The 20,278-nt window shown below is 36.4% G+C and overlaps 2 protein-coding genes across 8 annotated transcripts in view; one reads left to right on the top strand and one right to left on the bottom strand.

Moving 5' to 3' along the window:
• Positions 1–2,262, top strand: part of LOC144288918 (uncharacterized) — a 255,559-nt gene extending 253,297 nt beyond the window's left edge. Inside the window, exon 5 of one of the 2 annotated variants that reach the window (XR_013356983.1) lies at positions 1,657–2,253. Coding sequence is in view for 1 of the 2 variants with exons in the window: in XM_077856953.1 (XP_077713079.1) it covers positions 1,657–1,674 (18 nt within the window). In the remaining variant the exon portion in view is untranslated. Of the gene's footprint in view, positions 1–1,656 lie in introns of both variants that reach the window. The other variant, XM_077856953.1, reaches the window with a different exon arrangement.
• Positions 1–20,278, bottom strand: part of HEPACAM2 (HEPACAM family member 2) — a 46,281-nt gene that overhangs the window by 25,121 nt on the left and 882 nt on the right. For 2 of the 6 annotated variants that reach the window (XR_013356978.1, XM_077856946.1), the window contains exons 1-3: positions 14,413–14,671; positions 6,682–7,035; positions 3,045–3,329 (exon numbers count right to left, since the gene is read on the bottom strand). Coding sequence is in view for 5 of the 6 variants with exons in the window: in XM_077856946.1 (XP_077713072.1) it covers positions 3,045–3,329; positions 6,682–7,035; positions 14,413–14,464 (691 nt within the window). In the remaining variant the exon portion in view is untranslated. Of the gene's footprint in view, positions 1–3,044; positions 3,330–6,681; positions 7,036–14,412; positions 14,672–20,278 lie in introns of those variants that run through there. The other 4 variants (XM_077856947.1, XM_077856949.1, XM_077856948.1 and 1 more) reach the window with 4 other exon arrangements.

The following is a 20,278-nucleotide window of genomic DNA, read 5'->3' as shown; positions in this document are numbered from 1 at the left end:
AGGAAGAAAGAGAGAAAAGTCTTATTCTCACTTTGTCCAATTAAAATAAACTATATAGCCAAATAAAAGTATATTTAAAGATGCAAATGATACTCTCATGTACCTGTATTTGTTCATGCAATTTCCCCCAGGAATTTTTTGTTTAAATCTATGGCTAGAGTTTAAAGATAGGCAAATAGATGGAGAGACACATAGATATAAAAAAGAATTCATGTAAAGAAAGTATTTTCACGTAAACAAAATAAAGTATGTTAACTACTGATTGTGTTTGGGAAATAAAATGTTCTTCTCAAGGCATTCTTTCAGTTTTCATTTTGCAGGCATCTTCTAAATGATCCAGGCTCTCCATAATTTCTTGCTGCCATATTCCCAATTATATCAGTCTAGATTTGGCTCACAGGAAAAAAAGCAAGCAAGAAAAAAAAAAAGGTGTATGGAGGGGGGAGGGAAGAACTAAGATCATTGAGTTCTTCCTATGTGCCATTCACTGGCTTCTTTATTCATTAATCTCACCTAATCCTCCCCAGCACTCTTTTTTTTTTTTTTTTTAAAGATTTTATTTATTTATTCATGAGAGACACAGAGAAAGAGAGAGAGGCAGAGACACAGGCAGAGGGAGAAGCAGGCTCCATGCAGGGAGCCCGATGTGGGACTCGATTCCAGAACACCAGGATCACGCCCTGGGCTGAAGGCAGGCCCCAAACCACTGAGCCACCCAGGGATCTCCTGCCCAGCCCTCTTGAGACAGGCATGAACCTTATACCAAGGACAGTGGAGATAAGGAGATGACGACATTGATGCACAAAAAGGGGGTCTCTTGCATATAGTGCTAAAGGCAGAACCAAGGCTTTAGCTCAGGCAGTCTCAATTTTCAACTCAGGCTCATAACCACTGTGCTCTCCACTGCATTCCCCAAATGACATGATATTAACTAGAATTTAATGTTGTTAAAACAAAAGATCATCACTTAATAAGGCATGCTCCAGCACAAGCTCCCTTCCTGCTGTCTCTCACCATACTGAATGATGGTTCCTTTGGCTTAATATTCAGGAGATGATATCCGGCTGCTTTAATACCTTGTTTTGCATTTTGTCCCTTCTATGTGAACATAAACCATTTAGACCAAGTAATAAAGAATAACGTAAAGATGTATCTACATAGCCCTAGGTTTGATTCACTTTGCCTGCTCATATTTTTTTTTTTTTCACTGTTTCAATAACTTCAATGCTTAGGTCTTGTGCTACTTGCAGTTGAATGGAAGTGTTAATTCATGTCAGAATAAACTTATTCAGTCAAGAAGATAACTACACTTATAAAAAGACTGCACCAAATCTGAATATTTCACTCCAATACAATGTTAGTCATGCAGATAGACACAGTTTATACTCTCTTTGTGAATCTGTTTCTCAGTCTGTGCATTAAGGCAGTATTTTCATAATGTCATCTGAATATAAAATTACATTAAACTATAAAAATATAGCTAAAAATTCTGCTATAAAAATAATGACATTGTTAAACACAGTGTAATTAATGACTGTAAGAAATCTCAAGTAAATTGCTTGCAGTGTGTGATGTTTTGGTGTTTCTTGGTGAAAAACTGTAATTTCCTCCTTCTATGGTACTTTTTCATATAATTTCTTCTGTTTCTACATGAAGGGAATGGTTCATCTCTGAGACAATGAATTCTGGACTACGTTGGACTAGGAATTAATCCTCTTCGGTTCCCCTACACCAAAAAATGAATTATACAACATATGAAGTCTTTTTTATGTGGAAGATTACTTTTCAGAACAAAATATTCTCAAATTGCTCTTAAATATATTTAATCACTGTATATAGTTCAAAATTGGTGACTTTTCTTTTCTGTATTGTTGGTTAATAAAATAAATATTACTTCCCTTTTTCCCTCTCTTAAATATACCATTTCTATATCTGTATGACGTTTGTGATCTATCTTGAAAACGTGCTCTCTTGACAAACATTTTTTGATTTAGCCTAGACTATGTGTGTACAAGTATTAGCTTATAAAAGACTAGGCGTTTTTTTATTTGAACTTTTGTTTAAAAAACAATTTTTCCTCATTGTTTACCACATAATGCTGGGTGTTTAAAGTTCTCCATGATTCACCTCAAACATATCTATCTGACCATCTAGTCTACCACATCCCTTGCTGTATCCTACACTCTAACTAAACTGGACCATTGGCCTAAACTTTGACCTCTGCTTTGTGTTTGGGTTCCTGCTGTCCCTATTGCCTGAAATGGTTTTTCTGGACATTGCTACTTGCCCCAATAATACTCATTGTTCAAGATTCATCTCAAATATTACTTTCTGCAATAGTGCAAGAAGTAATGTTTTCCTTCTCTGAATTTCCATAGCTTTATAACATTATAGTGATAATAATGGCAAACAGTTATAGAGTACTTACTATGGGTCAGTCACTGTTCTGGGCAATTTACATGTAGTAACAGATTTACTCCTCACAGTAACTCTATGAAGTAGGTATTATCTGGTATTATAATGGTATTATCACCACTATATGGATGGAGAAACTGAGGCACAGAGAGGTAAGATTTGAACCCAGACCCTCTTGTTCCTAGCCACTATGGTCCTTTGCACACTTCCCTATGGTATTTATGACATTGTATTTCATACATTTTATTGTGCACATATTCTCACTTCTGTTTAACTATAGAATAGCTTCTAGTTTCAAGATTCAATGAAAGGTTACTGCCTTTGCATGGTTCTGGGTTCTTAAAATTGAGGTTCCTACTTTCCACTGGATATAAGGTCACACAACTGACCAAGTCAGAAGATGTATCCTAAAAGGCCCATGGCTGGTATTTCAACTTATTCTTCAAGAAATAGGATTGTGCTACTAGTTACATTTCATGACAAAGACAGTGTGTAGGAAGCATAATTGCAACTAATACTGTACTACAATAATGTAAAAACAAATGAGTTTGTGTTGATATTCTCTGTGAACACCCTTGTGTAAATTTCCCAGAACAAAAGTCATGAATATATATATTTTAAAAACTTACAATATATGGTAGGCATAATGATGTCACTTTCCATCTCACTGACAGGATTCTTCACCAGGCAACTGTAATTCCCTATGTCTTCTTTGGTCACTGGAGCAATATGAAGGGTATTGTTTTGCAGAGAAAAAGAGGTGGTAGAGCTGGAGTGGACAGGCCTTTCGTTTTTTAGCCACTGATAAACCAGCCGGGTACCTCCTTCCACGAGGCATGTCAGGGTCATGTTCCCCACATATTCCACAGCTCCAGAGGAAGGCTGAGTCTGTACCACTGGTTTTGTGACAGGATCTGCAATATCAAAAGAGATAGAAATGATTTTTGCTACCATGGAATTATAATACAAGTCTGTGTGGTCTTTCACATACCAAACCTGGGGAAATGATTCTAAAATTTTACATTTTTATAGATGTAGACAGTTCAGAAAATAATTAAATATCAATAAAAAATAATTAATGGAAAATGCAAAATAACAAAATATAAAAATATCGTTTATATTCTAGAATGTATTCTTCAAGGATTTTCTAATGAAAACCTTTAGTTTATAGATAATGCAGTTAGTGTATTATCTTATTTCCTGTTTATTGTACTTTCTCCCACACCATAAAGGTATATGCTCACGGGCAAAGTTTACATGGTATTCCCCTCTCTTGATTTGTTTTAATGTCCCAAGAATAGCTGTTTGGGTTAGATGAACCTAAATTTTTATCCACCATCTGTAAAATATATAGCTCATATATATTATACTCAGGAAATATTAAGGGAAAGTTTTAGATAATCACATTTTCACCACTTACATTTCTTTTTCTATATAAATGAACTAGTGATATGTTTCAATTGCCATGCAACATTATGTTAGTCACTTTACAAACCAAACCAGTCAACATTTCAACACTGACTCAATTTCAAAACAGGATAAAATGTGTTATTGCAGCTTTATCCCATTGGAGATATAAAAGACAAATCCAGTAGTAATTTCTGTTGGAACTTAAGTCATGGGAAAATAGTTTTATGTCATGAATCTGGTACATGATGTTATCTGTCAAATGAACAAATTTCCATGAATGAGTAAATATTTCTTCCCTGAGCCTTAAATGTAAAATTATTGGGTCGTTGTTGGAATTATATAAGTATCCACAAATATTTTCAGGAAACTTCATTAATCTTTGAAGTTCTTGGCTTTGTTTGATAAAGAGTTACACAGCAGTCAGTGATAAAATGAAGAGGGCTTTATATCTAGCAATGTTTCTCTGCTGCATTTTGGAGAGATATATGTTTAATAATCTTCTATGCATCTTCACAGGACTCAGAGAGGGTGAGATGATATATAAGTGAGAAATGATTGGTTCCAATATTTAGATTTCAATTTCCTATCGAGATTTAAATTGGGGTTGATGCTTCTCTGTAGGTAAATTCCTCTTGACTCATGCACACATTTTCCCACATGGAAATATGTGCATTGAGAAATAAACAGATCCAGTCCTTCAGCCCAGAGACTATAGAAGAGAATGAAAAATAAGAAGAAAGTAAATTGAAATAATTTGCAAGGGACCTAAGTAGTTCTGAAGCCTCCAGTTTTTCTTAAGATGGGTATAATCAACTTGTCCATTCAATTTAATCCTTTAGAGTCCCAGGCAAGAACAAAGGATGTGTAGCTTTTGTGTATATTATTGTGATTTAAAAAGAAAAATAAGTTGTGTACATTTATTACACAGGAAAAGCTTATGTTTCAAATATCTCTGTGTAGAAACAGATGTGGTATGAGATAAGTCAAATAAGTAATGTCAAAGGTCTTCTATGGGGAGAACCAATCAGAATAGGCTGCTTTAAACAGTGTGACTCACATGTGGAAGTTTCCCAGGAAGATATTTTGCATAGGCCCTAAACCCCTATTAAAACATTTTAGTTGCATTTCCCCAAATAGATCCAATTTTACGATATATTAACCTGCAATGGAATGTTCCAGTTAGTTTTGGGGAGAGGTAGGATACTACCTGGGAGAAATTCATTAACATTTTCTCCTTTTCTCTTTTCATAGTTGCTGTGTAGGCATCTGCTTCCACATCCTGTGCCTTTGCTCCTCTCAGTCTTTCTGCTGTCTACTCATTTACTCCACACACACACTGAATGCCTACTAAAGCCCAGCATCAGCTTTTAAGTGCTGAGGACAAAGCAGTAAACAATACAAAGTCCCTGCTCCCATGAAACTCTTATTCTAGGTGGGGGAGAGAAAAAATAATCAAATAAAAATATATGACACCTTGGTGGAAATAAGTGCTGTGAAAAGAATAAAGCAGAACTCAAGATAGATAGTAACTCTCTTTTTTTTCCCTCTCTCTCTCTCTTTCTGTTTGGGGGAATCTCTCTCTCCATCTCTCTCTCTCTCTCTCTCTCTCTCTTTCTTTCTCTTTCTGTGTTTGGGGGATTGAGGTTATACTTTATAAGGCAATCAGGAAGACTTTGGTAGATAAAGTGACATTTTGTCTGAGACCTAAAGGAAATAGGGGAGGAAACAATGCTACTATCTAGGAGAAAAGGAGTCTAGGTAGACTGAATCAAAGGCCCTGAGGTATAAGTGTGTTTGATCTGTTGTAGGAAAAGCTAGGAGGGCAGTATGGTCAGAACAGAATGAGTGAGGGGGAAGGGAGGTAGGAAACAGAGTCAGACAGATACTGGGTATGCTGAAAGGGATCATGTGGGGCCTTGTAGGACATTGTTAGTACTCTGGCTCTTATTCTAAATGGGATAGAAAGCAATCGCAGAATTTAAGGCTGCGGGAGGCAGGAGTAGAAGCAGGGAGGTCAGGTGGTGGCTATTAAGGATAGTCCAGGCCAGAGCTGGTGGTAGGGTTGAGACGGGCAGTAGAGGGAGTGGAAAGAAGTGCCTGAACTCTGCATTTTGAAGGTAAAGCTGACAGTGATAACTTGTGGACTGGATGGGGTGTGAGAGAGGGTCAATGGTAATGGCAAAGTTTTGCCCTGAGCAACTGATGGAATGGAGTTGGTATCTGCTAAATTGGAGGAAATTTTAAGTAGTAACCTGTTAAATAGGCTTTAGGGGAAAAATCAGACGTTGGGATTTGGACATAATATATTTCAGGAATGCTACTTATATACCTCAATAAGGAAACTAAATGTATGAAATTCAGCTGACTCCATATTCCCCCAGAGGACATTTCCAGCAACTTCCATGGCTCCTTCAGTACAGTCCTGGAGCAAGTCTCATCCTCCCCCAAATGGTGTATCAAGATAAAAGTATTCATGTGACAAAAACAGGGCTCTTCCCAAGGTATGTTCTGATATTGAGAAAATAAAATTTCTTCCATCTTATTATATCAGCAACTTTATCCTTGATGGTTTCCAGGAAAACAAATAAGTTCTGCTTATTGCTTATCTTTAGTTGGGCACTATGCATATACTTTTTTTTTTTACTATGCATATACTTTACATGTGTGTATTATTTAATCTTCAGAAAGCCTCATGAGATAGATAATGTAACTTGTGCCATGAGACACTAAGGCTTTGGGTTAGTTAATCTGCCCAAAGTTACAGAGCCAGGACCTAAAGCCCAGGTAGTTTAATCTCCTGAGCTGTTACTAATTGCCATGCTACCCAGCTGCCCATGTCACTTATAGTGGACTCACCATCAACGGTCACTTGGATCTTCTGGCTAGCTGATAGAGTTCCATTTCCCTGAATGTTGACCTTCACAATGTAATTGCCTTCATCGGTGAACTGCAGTGGGTTGATGAGCAGAGATGCATTGGGTGGCATCATGGTGAACTTGTGTTGGTATTCCAAATCAGGAACCACAGACTTGTTCACGGAGCTCAGTAAGTATTTGGGCATCGTGTGGGTTCTCTCAAACAGCCATATGATCTGGATGTCTGATGCTGGAGTGTGGAATCCATAGTGCACGGGAAGGTAGAGGGCCTGACCCCTGATGCCATGAACGGTGTGTGAGGGCACTGCCACTTTCAGCCCTGAGCAAGCACCTGCTATGAAGGAAAGGAAAGTCATAATGACCCTGAGCCACATTTCACAACCTAAGGGGCAATAAAGACAGAATCTGATCTGGCGATAATGCTTGCAAAGAAGAGAGGCTTCTAGGTACTGACCATTCTAGGACCTGTACAGGTAAATATTTGTCTCTGAAACCTTCTGTATTTTAAAAACTCCACCCAAAGACTATGTTGATTCAATGGCTTCTTTAAAGTCAAGATGAAAAGGAAAAGCAGAAGTTATTATCTATGACTGTTAAAGAATAATGGGAAAAGGAGAACTGGGAAAGATTATTAGTTCTAAAGTCCAGTGAAACTTCTAAAAATTATGAAATTGTGTTTGAATCATATCGTATCCTAATTAAACTCTGTGATTCTAGAAACACTTGAGAAGCTTCTTCCTCTTCAGAATCTCCCTCCAAAGTCTTCTGCAATGGCTTACTAGTCCATTATTAGAAGTTTTCCCCTTTAGCCAAAGGCTTGTCACATGGAAATATCCCAAGGAGAATGGCATTAGATCATTAGGATTCATGATCAGTCATTCGTGCCCAGAAGCGTGAATCTGGTTGGTGTGTTTGAGGAATAGCAAGAGGCAGAAGTAGAGGGAGCAGAGGGGAGGAGGGGGAAGAGAGTGGTAAGACATGAGGTCAGCAAGGTGGCTGGGGACAGATCAGGCAATATCTTAGGATCATGGCAAATCTTTTGGCAGTTTTACACTGAGTGAGATGGGGGTGAAACTGGAATTTTGTGAGCAGAGAGGGATATAATCTTCATTTTTTTTTTTGTATAATCTAGCAACTGTGAGAATAGAACAATTTAGGGACAAAAGCAGGAGCAGGGAGACCACTGAGGAGGTGACTGCAGTAAAGTAGGCAAGAGATGTTTGTACTATAGACCAGTGTGGTAGTAAAGATATTATGAGAAAGGCTGAGATGCTAATAGGATTTGATGACACACTCACGTGAAATACAAGAATCAAAGAAGAGTCAAGAATGATTCCAAGGTTGTTAACATGATCAACTGGAAGAATGGATGCCAACTAAGAAATTAACCATGGGGAAGCCTGGGAACAATAGATTTTTGTGAGGCAGAGTAGGAGTTAATTTTGGACACGTTCATTTGAGTGCCCATTTGACATCAAAGAGGTAATATTGAAAAGATATACTGGGGATGAAAGCCTGATTAATGTGGGTTTAAGAGAGAATGAGAGCCAGGGGGGCCTTAGGGCATGGAGCTCTGCTCAAAGCATGGCCCTGGCTCCCAGCCTCCTACCTACCTGTGTGGTTTGGGCCCATGTAGTCACTGCTATGTATGCAGGTTTCTTCTTATTCTCTGGCCCCTGGAGATTTCCACACTTTTACCTTGAGCCATGATACATATATTGAAAATTTATTTAGCACTTCTAGTATTTGCAATTAAGAAGAGGATCTTCCTTAGTTCAGACTACCATGTTGCTGGAATCCTAAATTAAAAGCTATGTGTTTTGATACCTTCATTTTAAAAGGGAGCAATATACTACTGACAGCATATGAACATTTGAAATAGTGAAGGAAAGAATGGCAGGAATTTAAATGTGAAGTACTTTGAACAGTGAGGGAAAAAAGAAAGAACAGAAACTATATTCAGTGAGTATTGACAATTCTTCTGGGGAGTTTTGTTGTAAATGGGAACTGGAAAAATTTTCTTTTCTTTTTTTTAAACTTCATTTATTTATTCATGAGAGACACATACACACACACACACACACAGAGAGAGAGAGAGAGAGAGAGAGAGAGGCAGAAACATAGGCAGAGGGTGAAGGAGGCTCCATGCAGGGAGCCTAATGTGGGACTCAATCCCGGGACTCCAAGATCACGCCCTGAGCCAAAGGCAGATGCTCAACCATTGAGCCACCTAGGCATCCCAAAATGTTCTTTTCTTTCTTCTCTGTTCCTTTGGATGGATGCTGAACATTATGTTTGTAGCTACTAAAATGATCCACTAGAAAGAGAAAACTTGATGAAGCTGAATATGGAATAAAAATCCTAGATAAGAAAAGAGATTTGGGCATAAATACAGATATCTTACAATTTCAATTTTCCCATATAAAAATGGTTATTTTCTTTGATCGCTTTTCCTTTTCATCCCTACTGGAAAGAAGGTCTTTAAGCTTTATCTAAGTGATGTTATAAAAGGCCATCAATAGGGGTGTCTGGGTGGCTCAGTCAGTTAAGTGTCTGCCTTCGGCTCAGGTCATAATCCCAGGGTCCTCAGGTCATGATCTCAGGGTCCTGGGAGGGAGCCCCATGTCTGTAGGTTCCCTGCTCAGTGAGGAGCCTGCTTCTCCCTCTCCCTCTGCAGCTCCTCCTGCTTGTGTGCGCGCTCTCTCTCTCTCTCTCTTAAATAAATAAATAAATAAATAAATAAATAAATAAATAAATAAATAAATAAATAAAATCTTAGGGAAAAAAAAGGCCATCAATATTAGGAAAGGAAAGGTAAAAAAGTCTGTGTGTATGATTTTTTTTGAGAAACTAAAAGAGATAGGTCTGCTACTATGAGGAACCAAATTCTACCAACAGTAAATCTCTCTCTTACTTCCCAGGGTGGAGATGAGGGTAAAGATTTCCATCATTTTGGTCCTCAGTTAGCTGTTGGTAGAGAGTGAGACCTGGATCTGGCAGACAAGTTAGAAAACTTAGGAGAAAGCACAAAGATGAAGATCACAGGAAGTGAGTAGGAGAAGGAACTCCCAGGTGCTTACCTGAGACTGACTATATGAATTGAGAATTAGGTAACTCTATGGGCAAAATGAATATGTGCCTTATAGTCTCCTTGGACTCTGTATTTGTGATGGATTTTATAATTTTTTTTTCTGATAATGGGCTGTACCTGCACATTCATTTTAGTGATTTGGTCCATAACAAAGGAGTTACAAAGGTATGAGGATTCACTTCTGTTTTCTTTTCTGGCAAGTGTAAGAATGTTAGATTTGTAGTTGGCCCTAGTTTGAATCATTAGAAAAAGAAGGAACTGGTGCTGGGAATTCTAAAGAGGAGGTAAAGTGGATTATGCAAACGAGTAGTGGTTTCTGCAAGGAAATCATTAAGAGAAAAAAAGAGAAAGTAAATCTAGGACCTAGACCTAGTAATGCCTGTGATATGTGAAATAGGGACCAATAGAAGAAAGTGAAGTTCTTCAAGTCACAGATTGAGAAAGACACTGGGCATTTAGATGGGGGACCAGAAAAGGAAAATATTCCTCTTAACATATGTGTTACCTGTACAAAACAACATACATCTATATGTTTTTCATTGAAGTTGGGGGTAGGAAGTGCCTGACATAATCCTGGTACGCGAGAAACAAAAACATTTTTTTTAATACCCAGGATCAGTAACCTGAGATACATCAAATGTAATTTTCACTGTACTTATAAAGTGTGTTGCTGTCTCCTTTTATACCAGTGAATATGAAAGTATTTATGAGGTTTCATGGTTCACTCTTGGGTTTGGACTTCCTTGTCCTACTCTCACCATTCAGTCATAAATTCATCACTTGCAAATTGCTTTGAAATAAGAGATTTTAGGAACCTAATCTTTAAATTTGCAGAGAAATTTATGTATTTGACACTTTGATAAAGTTAAAAATCAGCTGAAATGCAAGGTCTTAGTAAAAGTTTACACACTAGGGATAAAATAGCAATTGGCCAGGTAAATGGCCTTAGATAAGTCATTTTAATTCTCTGGACCTCAGTTTTCTCATGTGTGAAAGGAGGGTAATATTAGATGAGGTCTAAGTGTCTTCCTACTCTTTACATTTTGTTCTTGACATCCTTAGATGCTTTTCTCAGGGTAGCAGCTATCTTACATTAGAAGGTGAAGGACCCATTTTTAATTGAGAGGGCCCAGAGAATTTTGAAGTATTGACTCTCAGGTTTTGGTCTGCTTACATTACAATCCCTGGATGTCCTTTAGTAAGGTGGAAATTCTGTGGTTTTTTGCTCAGGAACTGTGAGGGATGGTGGGAATCCACATCATTGTCTTGAGAATGCACTGGAAAAAGCTGCATGGCTGCTGCCTTAAAACTCGGTAGTTGACTTTGACAGTGAGTTGTAGTTATAGATCGCCTGAATGCAATTCTGACCAATCAGTTCTTGTTTGGGAAAGTCAGAAGTCCTTATTTATGTCTTTTTTTCCCCCTTTTATTTTGCTTTGTTTTTTGGAAAAGGAGAAGAACTGTTTTTCATCTACTCTTTTTTTTTTTTTTTGTAGTTGTAGTTTAAAGTATAACTGAGATTTTATTAGTCAGAAAATTGTTGGGAGGCTCTTTACTACTATGGGGGGCTAGCACAACTAGAATAGAAAATGTTGGTGACTTTGGGATCTTGAATCAGAATATTGAGTCTTAAGTATGAAAAAACTAATTGGAGAGTCTATGACTGAAGTTATGGGAAGCTAATTTTATTTAATAAATGGTTAAATACAATACAAATATGGCAGCCCAGGAATAATGAAACTATTTTAGAAGAAAATAACATTTTATATGTCATAATAATTGTCTACGGGGTGTGAACTAGTTCTTTGGGCTATTTTAGAAATTGTGTCATGTCATTGTGCCTTAAATAATACACCACTACCAATATCTCTGAATGCATTCAATATATATGATATCAAATCATATGAAATCATATCATTTAATTTTTTCAAATATATGTGGTTTTTCAAATATACATATGACAGAGATAGTGCAGCTATTACAATAGCTTTTTCCTTAGATTGCCTATACCATTTTATCAGATAAATTATAGATAGCAAGTTATAAGAATATCAGCAAATAATGTAATTTTCTTTATACAGTGTCTTATCTCAGCTACTAAAATATTTTCATTTTGTAGGAAAGAACCTATTGATATGATATAATCCTTACTTGTAGTGAACTTTAGTGAATAAACAGATAATTGGATACCTTCTGTACATCTTAAGAACACACTCTTTCGCCATTGCTGTATTTTGCACTATTGATGTGATGAAGCTATGCTGTCATACAGTAGTGTATTAACTTAAAAAAATTACCTTCATTTTGAGAATTTTTCAAGCTTTCTTTTCTAGGTGTATGAGAAAGCCTAAAGAACTAAAGCTATTGATTTTAGAAAGTTAACCTCTGCATGAACAAATAAACCTTAGGAAAATAAATGATCAAAAATTGATGAAATTTAATTTCTTTTTGATATTCCAAATAATTGGACTCAAATAAAAATTCAATTTTATTATTAGATTCACTAACACCTACTTTTTAAATATAAAAAAGAACCCCCTCCCCAAAAAAGAAAACCCTTATAGACTTTTTGCATATAAGGCATTATGTTAACTTGGAGGAACATTAATAATCTGACGTACAACATTATAGCAATAATCTCCCTTTTAGAGACTTCCTTAAACTGTTTAACAATAGCACTATAAAGGAATGTCTGGTGTTAGGAAACACTTGAAGTCATATTGTAAAATTTATCTATATTCCAGCAACAAAAGACTCCCTAGACCAGTTTCACTGTATTGAATATAAACATCAAACTTCACAAAGTGACCTCTAGCTGTACCTCAAGATAGTTGGCATTTACTTCCCCTTTATCATGTATGATATTAGCAAGCATAACACAACTATTGTTGACTGAAAATAAACTCCTGTATCCTTAGGGAAAATAGAAATTATGTTGTGCTTTGAATAGACTTTAAAAGCTATATTTTGGGCTTCAAAAATTTTAAGATTTTTTTCAAAAAAAAAAAAGAAAAACAGTCAGGTTTCTAATATTCTAAAGACAAAAAGATTTCCACATCACATATGGTCTTTATAACATACTATCAATGGAGAAAAGCGAATTTGCGTAAGAAAGACTTAAGGGATAACTTAAGGAACATGCTATTTCTTTTTTTTTTTTTTTTAAGGAACATGCTATTTCTATGTACTTTTGTACATTTTATTTTAGTCAAATTCCTCAAATAAATTGTCTTTAAGTTCTTCTTAAAGCCAATTTCAAAAATATTACTCATGAAATGACAGCATTCCCGTTGTTATAAAATTAAAAATAAGTGGGGACACTGACACACAGAATACTTTCAGAGCCCAGAAAAATGCTCAAAGATAAAACATCAGTTATGGTGATTGTTGATTTTTTCTAAAAACTCAAAAACTAAAAATCTATATAGGTTTGAATTTGACAACATCAACTCTGGGGCAATCATAACTATGGGAAACTCAAACACTTTCTAGAAAAATTTACAAACTGAACACTTCAAAATACGTGGGATATATAGTTACATATAATTTGAATAATAATCGCATTTACAATGAAAACTATAACAAAAGATAGTGAAAGCGAGACTCTAAACTGCAAAAGGCTAAGACAAATTGCTTAGTTAATCCATTCTTAAAATTTAAAGAATAAAGTCTTTTTTGAGTCCCTATCTGTTGACTATAGACAAAGCAAGAAAGGAACTTGATTTTTAAAACTGATCAATAAGAAGAATGAGAAAGGGAACACCTGGTGAAAAAAAAAGATGACATAAAAACAACGGGAATGTTAGAGAAAGACTCAAACTCTAAGAATGAAAAGACGAATAAAAGGAAAACAGTAAAGTCAAGAAAAAAGTAGTTAATAGGACTAGCCACTGGGCAAAGAGAAAGGCTAACGATATTTTGGAGAAATAATATTTTAACACATTTTCTCCCTATTGTGTATAAAATGTTTTTCGTAACTTTGAAACCTCACCTTTTCTCACATTTCATGATAGGTAATTTAAAATGAAGCAGTTTATCATAATTAAATCATTTTTATAAATTGTTATGAGTTTCACTAAAAACGGTCACAAATTCATGACCTATGTGAATATTTGCCAAAATAAAATGCATTAGAGACTATGAAATCTATATGTAAAGTTTGTAAAAAGAAGAAATTCATTAGGTTTTTTTTTTTTTAAGGATTTTATTTATTCATTCATGAGAGACACAGAGACACAGGAAGAAGCAGTCTCCATGCAGGGAGCCTGTTGCAGGACTCGATCCTAGGACCCCAGGATCACGCCCTGGGCTGAAGGCAGGGACTAAACCCCTGAGCCTCCCAGGGATCCCCCTCACTAGGTTTTTAGAAGGTCTTAATGAGTGCTGTTGACAATAATTGCTGTTCTAAGAAAACCACAATCATCTGTTTATCAAACCTCATTTCTCCTAAATGTTCTTGCTCTTTGCTGGAACAAAGTGTGTTATTGTTCAAAAGGTTCTGAGCTGTTCTTCAATTATCTGAGTGAATCTACAGTTTAGAGCAAATATTTACCTTATGCTCACGATTAAAAACAAAACAAAAAAACAACAAGCTGAAACACAATTCATGCAGTGCCTTACCTAAGAGAAGGAAAGCCCCCAACTGTGCTGCTGAAGGACTCCATGAAAGCATCCTGTCCCTGCATATAATGCCCTGTTCCTGGTGGCAACGTGGTTCATGGACCAGCAGCTGCTGGTTTATTTGCTAGGGAAATTAGCAGTGAGGTAACAGACCCTATCCTGTCTCTTGCTTCTGTGATTTGAATACAGAATGAATGTGTATACAAAGGACAGAGGGAGTGGGAACACCTGTTACATGCTCTGCAAGAATAGAGGCTTATGACTTTAGAACAGCTTCTTAGCGGTTATCAGACTATCAGTAATTGTCAGTATATGTCATGAATCATTCTTGGTTATTAATCACGTGAAGGAAAATATCCTTTTGGGTGACTTTACTGAAAAACTGTATGCTTTCATAATGAGAGCATATTGTGAAATTTCCTGGAAAAGGTAAATTGGTTTCCTATCATGCAAAATTGTGCCATTATTTTTAAATTAAAATTCTTTTTCTGTGAACATTGAAGTATTTCATGTATCTCTTAAGGTTATAAATCATCATGATGTCATTAAGTAACATGTAAAAGTTATACCAAAGCGTCAAAACAGAGCACCCGAGTATCTTTTAAAATGTATTTTTTATGTATTGTTTTCCATTATAAACATCTGGCATGGTTTTATTCAATCTATGGATTCATGCTATTTTTAAAAGCAAACCGCAGGTGTGTTTCCAAGTGACAGTGAATCATGGACCATGCATAATTATAATGAAAACAGATAATATCTGAAGCCACATTTTCACAGCTAAAGCATAGAGGAAGTAAACCAATGGCCCAGAGAAGCTCTTGTCTCTACTGAGGTGTCTGGGCTACAGCTTTTCAGCCTGACTTCTTCATTGCCATGGGAGCAGGAATTCTTAGCACTTTCACTTAATTTACTAAGTTATAAGTTAACTCCCATTTAATTTCATTTATTGCAAGAAGGCTCTAGTCTAAAGGTTCCACTACATAAAGTATATAGCAAACGTATGTAACATGAAGCATGTAACATAAAGCATGTAACCAAATTTGCATGAAATCAAGCAAAATCCTTTGCATAAATCATTTTTAACAGTAAAGGCTCACTAAAGGAGTTCAATGATAATAGGAAAAAACACTATTCCTCAAGTATAAAGGTAAAAAAAAAAGGAATGATAGTTATTTTATAATCTAAGTTTGCAAACAGTTTTTGCATTAAGGCTCCCAACTTTTCCAGAAGTGCTCCTATAGGTAAAGAGAGTGAGTGACTTGGAAAACCTGAGGCCTCTTCAGAGTTCATTTTATAATTTCTCCACGATTCAGAAAAACAGCAAGAGCTTCCTCCCAGGTGATTATATCACAAATTTCTCTGTGCTATCTCTAAATCTTGGACATACATCTACTGTAGCACTTATCTCATTAACCTCATTAATTTTGCTGCATGTTTATTTTACTCTGGGCAACTCAAATACAGAAACCATTCTAATTAATTATGGATGCTTAGCACCTTGCTGGTGCGTAACTAGTATTTTTGTTAAGTTGTTCCCCTCGAAACAAACCCCTAATGCTCCTTGGCCACTGTCTTCTGATTCTCAGTTGATGTTAAGAAATGCATATTGGTTTGCACAAAATACAATTCGGAAATACAGACGTTCTACAGATACCACATAGATTCTCCTCACATCTTTTTTTTTTTCTCACATCTTTTAAATCAATATTAATCTCTAATTGCCTTCTTTAAAATAAGCTCTTTCCAGGGTTTTTTTCAAACGCAGTGCTGACTCATGATGAAGCTTTTTGGCTCGTAGGCAAATGAGAGAAATAAAGACAACGTAGTGAGTTTTTCTTAATGCTAGGTTTACTCAAAGGACTGATTTTTATTTTAAGATTTTTTTTGTTTTCTTTCGTGTTATATTTTAAAATGTCCTTTATTTTATGACATGGTTGATAACAGACACTACATAAATAAATGCCAAAGTGAATCATAGTTGTGATCTTTTCATGTCACGGCAAACATTAAAAATGACAATACTTGTACCAAATGCCTTGGGAAAGTGCTACGTGGCATATCCCCGACAAAGCCCCCTCTAGTGGCAGGTGGTAGGCATAAAGTCTTACCTGCCAGAGCAATTTCTGGATTCAGAATGTTTGCACAGGAAGCCATAGAAGGTAACGCTAAAATAGAACTTCAACTGTTGTCAGTTTTTACATGATTGCTAAAAATGATTTAAATGTTTTACTATTATATGAGAAATTTCCCACCATCAATATCTCACATCTGACTTGTAGCCTACAGAGGGGTTCTGCTCTACTATACTGTTCAGGGGCCTGTTTATTAATGTTAGTTATATTTACATTTAAAGTGAAAAGTCTGATTAATTTAAGCAATCCATATCCATGGTGATTAAATTTCAAGTAATGAAAGGAGCTGCTGTGTGTGTGTGTGTGGGGGGGGCTAGTTTTCTTGGGGGTGGGCTTTTTTGTCACTTCAAAGTTTTTATTTATTTTGTTATTTATTATTTATTTATCTAGTTTGTTTAAATTGTAAGGTTGGTCTCATTTTGTAAGGCAAGCAGTCGCTACACAAATTTTATTTTATTTTAAGATTTTATTTATTTATTTGACAGAGGGAGAGAGAGAACACAAGCAGGGGGAGTGAGCGGCAGGCAGGGAGAGAGGAAGCAGGCTCTCTGCTCTGCAGAGAGTCAGATGTGGGGCTCCATCCCAGGACACAGGATTATGACCTGAGCCAAAGGCATATGCTTAACTAACTGAGCCACCCAGGCCCCCAGCTACATGCATTTTAAACACCTGCATTCATTATTTGTTGGTAGATATGAATATTTTGGAACGGTAAGAATTGGAAAGGTGGTAAAATGCCAGTGCCAAGGTCAATGTAGAATAGTGGAGACTAAGAATGGGGGAAAGAAAGCACTGTCTTATGTCGTAATTAGATAGATCCTAGGAAAGGTTATAGTTTACAGGTTACCGGGAAGAGTTGGCCGCTAGAGGACCATCTCATGGTCCTATGCCTCTGCTGGTATTCACTCCTTCACAGTTACATCTACAGTGCTGCCTCTCAGAAGCCTGGATTTACTGATGTGGCTGCTAAATAGCTATGCAGCAGTCTTCCTTCCTGGGCTCCTCTCCAGGTCACCGATTTACCTTCATCAACTGTTTTCTGCTACTGCTTGCTTAGAAAGTGTAGTTACCTAATCTTGGAGAGGCCACAACTTTGTCCTGCTTTGATATTTATTTATAGGATTATGTGAAATGTATCTTCTTAATCAAACCAGCTTTTATTTAAGTTTCCAAAGGCTCTTCTTGTTTGGGCCATCAGGAATATGCCCTTATCCTACTTTACTGCTAATGCTGCTGCCTTGAATCAGAATAACTGAAACTCAGCCCTGATGTTCCAATCTGCAAAAATGGGGCTGGCACTCCTTTACCAAGGGCCTATCATGCATGCAGTAAGCTTTCCTCAAGACTTGTTGGCAGACCATCCAAACTTTCTGCTAGTTGCCCTGGCCTATCATTAACAACCTTTGCAAATGTAAAAGTCATAAATAAGCCTTACATGCATTTTTGAAAAATGGAAATGAAATAACATGCTTCCCTTTTAAAAAGTATTTTTTAGGGCTCTAGGATTTTGTTGTTGTTGCTGTTTGTTTGTTTGTTTTTTAGTTTAATTTAGGAAGTTAAAAATGCATCCTGTATATCTCCATTATTTTCTATAATGTCAGGATATATTGGATTAGAAAATCAAGTTTTTTAGACAACAGCACTGATTTACATGTTTTCAATATTATAATTTGAACTTTTAGCAGACTGGATTGTTTATTTTTAGGTTATAATAAATAAGCTAAAACTTAGAATATTAGAGTAAAACAAAGTTTTAATGCTTTCTTGAATTTTCAGTGTCAAATAGACACATAAAATATTAATTTTCCCAATTAGGCTGATAGAAAAAGACAAAATATACATGGAATAAAAAAGATTTTTGTTTTGTCACTTGTCATTTCATGTATTGTATGAGGGGGAAATTTTGGGTTTGGATCTGGGTTGCAGTTCTGATTCAAGCTCTGATTTAAGATGTGTGACCTTGAAATCATACATGTATCAATTTTCTTATTTCTTAAGAATGGATTTGAAATGCTAGAGCTGGTTGCCTGTGAGAATCACTGAAGATCTGAAACAAAGAACCTAAAAGAAAACAATAACAAGGGCATTCTCTTCAGGTGCATTTGAATGGTCAGGTTTGAGAATTATATGCTTTTCAACTAAATTATAAACTCCTTGAGGACCAAAACTCTATGTTAACTAACTAAAATGCTTAGGATATAGTGTTGCCTAGTGCCTAACAATCAAAAACTGAATTGGGTTTCATTTTACATGCTAATATAGTCAGCAGTTTCTGTTTCTTTTGATGCTTTCAGGGACTTATTATTTTAAAGATTGATTTTATTTATTTATTTATTTATTTATTTATTTATTTATTTATTTATGAGAGAGCGGCAGAGAGGGAGAGAGAGAGGGAGGAGGAAAGAATCTCAAGCACACTCCGCACTGATTGAGAAGCCTGACACAGGGCTTGACCCCATGACCCTGCCATCATGACCGGAGCCATAACCAAGAGTCCCCATGCTTAACTGAGCCACCCAGGCGGCCCTTCAGGGACTTCTAAATATTGAATATTTTCACTTAATAAGAACTGCCTGGCAATAAAGACTAGTGTAGGTAAGGAATGAACTAAACCAGGGTTGCCCAAAAGTGCCTGGAATTTTTATGGGCTTAGAAATAACAGAGAAGCATATAGGCAAACATAATTTCAAAAGCAATTGTTAAGCCCAATGATAGAAGTATGTACAAAATGATTCTGTTGGAACAGTGAACTGGGCAGATTTGTGACTATAATTCTTCATAATTGTAAGGTGCTTAACAATTTATAAATTGCATTCACCTACATCACCTCATTTATCCTTACAAAAATCTTAGGTCAAATATTATAACCTCATTTGTAAAAAATGAGACAAAGACAAACGACAACTCAGAGGTCAAATGACAGAATTTCAGAATTGGAAATAACCTCTATATTGTGGCTTCCAAATTTCAGTCATTTGCAAACCACTTTTATTATTTTGCTATATCTTACTACCACTCATTATTGTTTACCTAATATTTTTGATTACTTTGGCACACTTTAACACTTTTTCAGTTGTCCTACGAAAATTTTTAAAATCATGGGCTTTCTAATAAACATTAATTAAATGTAAATTCAAAAAAATTATTGGTACTTCAGGACTCACTCTTCAAAACCATACATGAAACTCTTACTTAAAACAACATCTGGATAATCAGTCCTTCAGTTTCTGTTTGCATGTCTGCAGTAATGTTAGGCAAGTTAGTTTCTCCATTACTTAGTTTCCTCATCTTTAAAATGAAGGTTAAGTGCAGAGAGAGAGAAAATAAATTGGGGATAATTGTATAACCCTATAGAATGTTTATGTGGATAAATAGGGTAATATATGTAAAGCTATTAGCAGACTTCTTTTTGGCAGAAGGAGAAGCAGGCTCCATGCAGGGAGCCCGACGTGGGACTCGATTCCGGGTCTCCAGGATCAGGCCCTGGGCTGAAGGTGGTGCTAAACCGCTGAGCCACCCAGGCTGCCCCAGAGTTCTTGACATGTGGTAAGCTCATAAATGCTACCTGTTGTTAGCTCTGGATTGCTTTCCGTCCCCTAGTAGTCTCATAATCGGAAAATTCTTCCTCTGGACGCCCGGGTGGCTCAGTGGTTTAGCGCCGCTTTCAGCCTGGGGCGCGATCCTGGAGACCAGGGATGGAGTCCCACGTTGGGCTCCCTGCATGGAGCCTG

The sequence above is a fragment of the Canis aureus genome, chromosome 18 (assembly GCF_053574225.1).
Source record: "Canis aureus isolate CA01 chromosome 18, VMU_Caureus_v.1.0, whole genome shotgun sequence".
Taxonomy (NCBI): Eukaryota; Metazoa; Chordata; class Mammalia; order Carnivora; family Canidae; genus Canis; species Canis aureus.
Note: the sequence above shows the minus strand (reverse complement) of the source record. Positions and strands in the feature narration are given on the sequence as shown.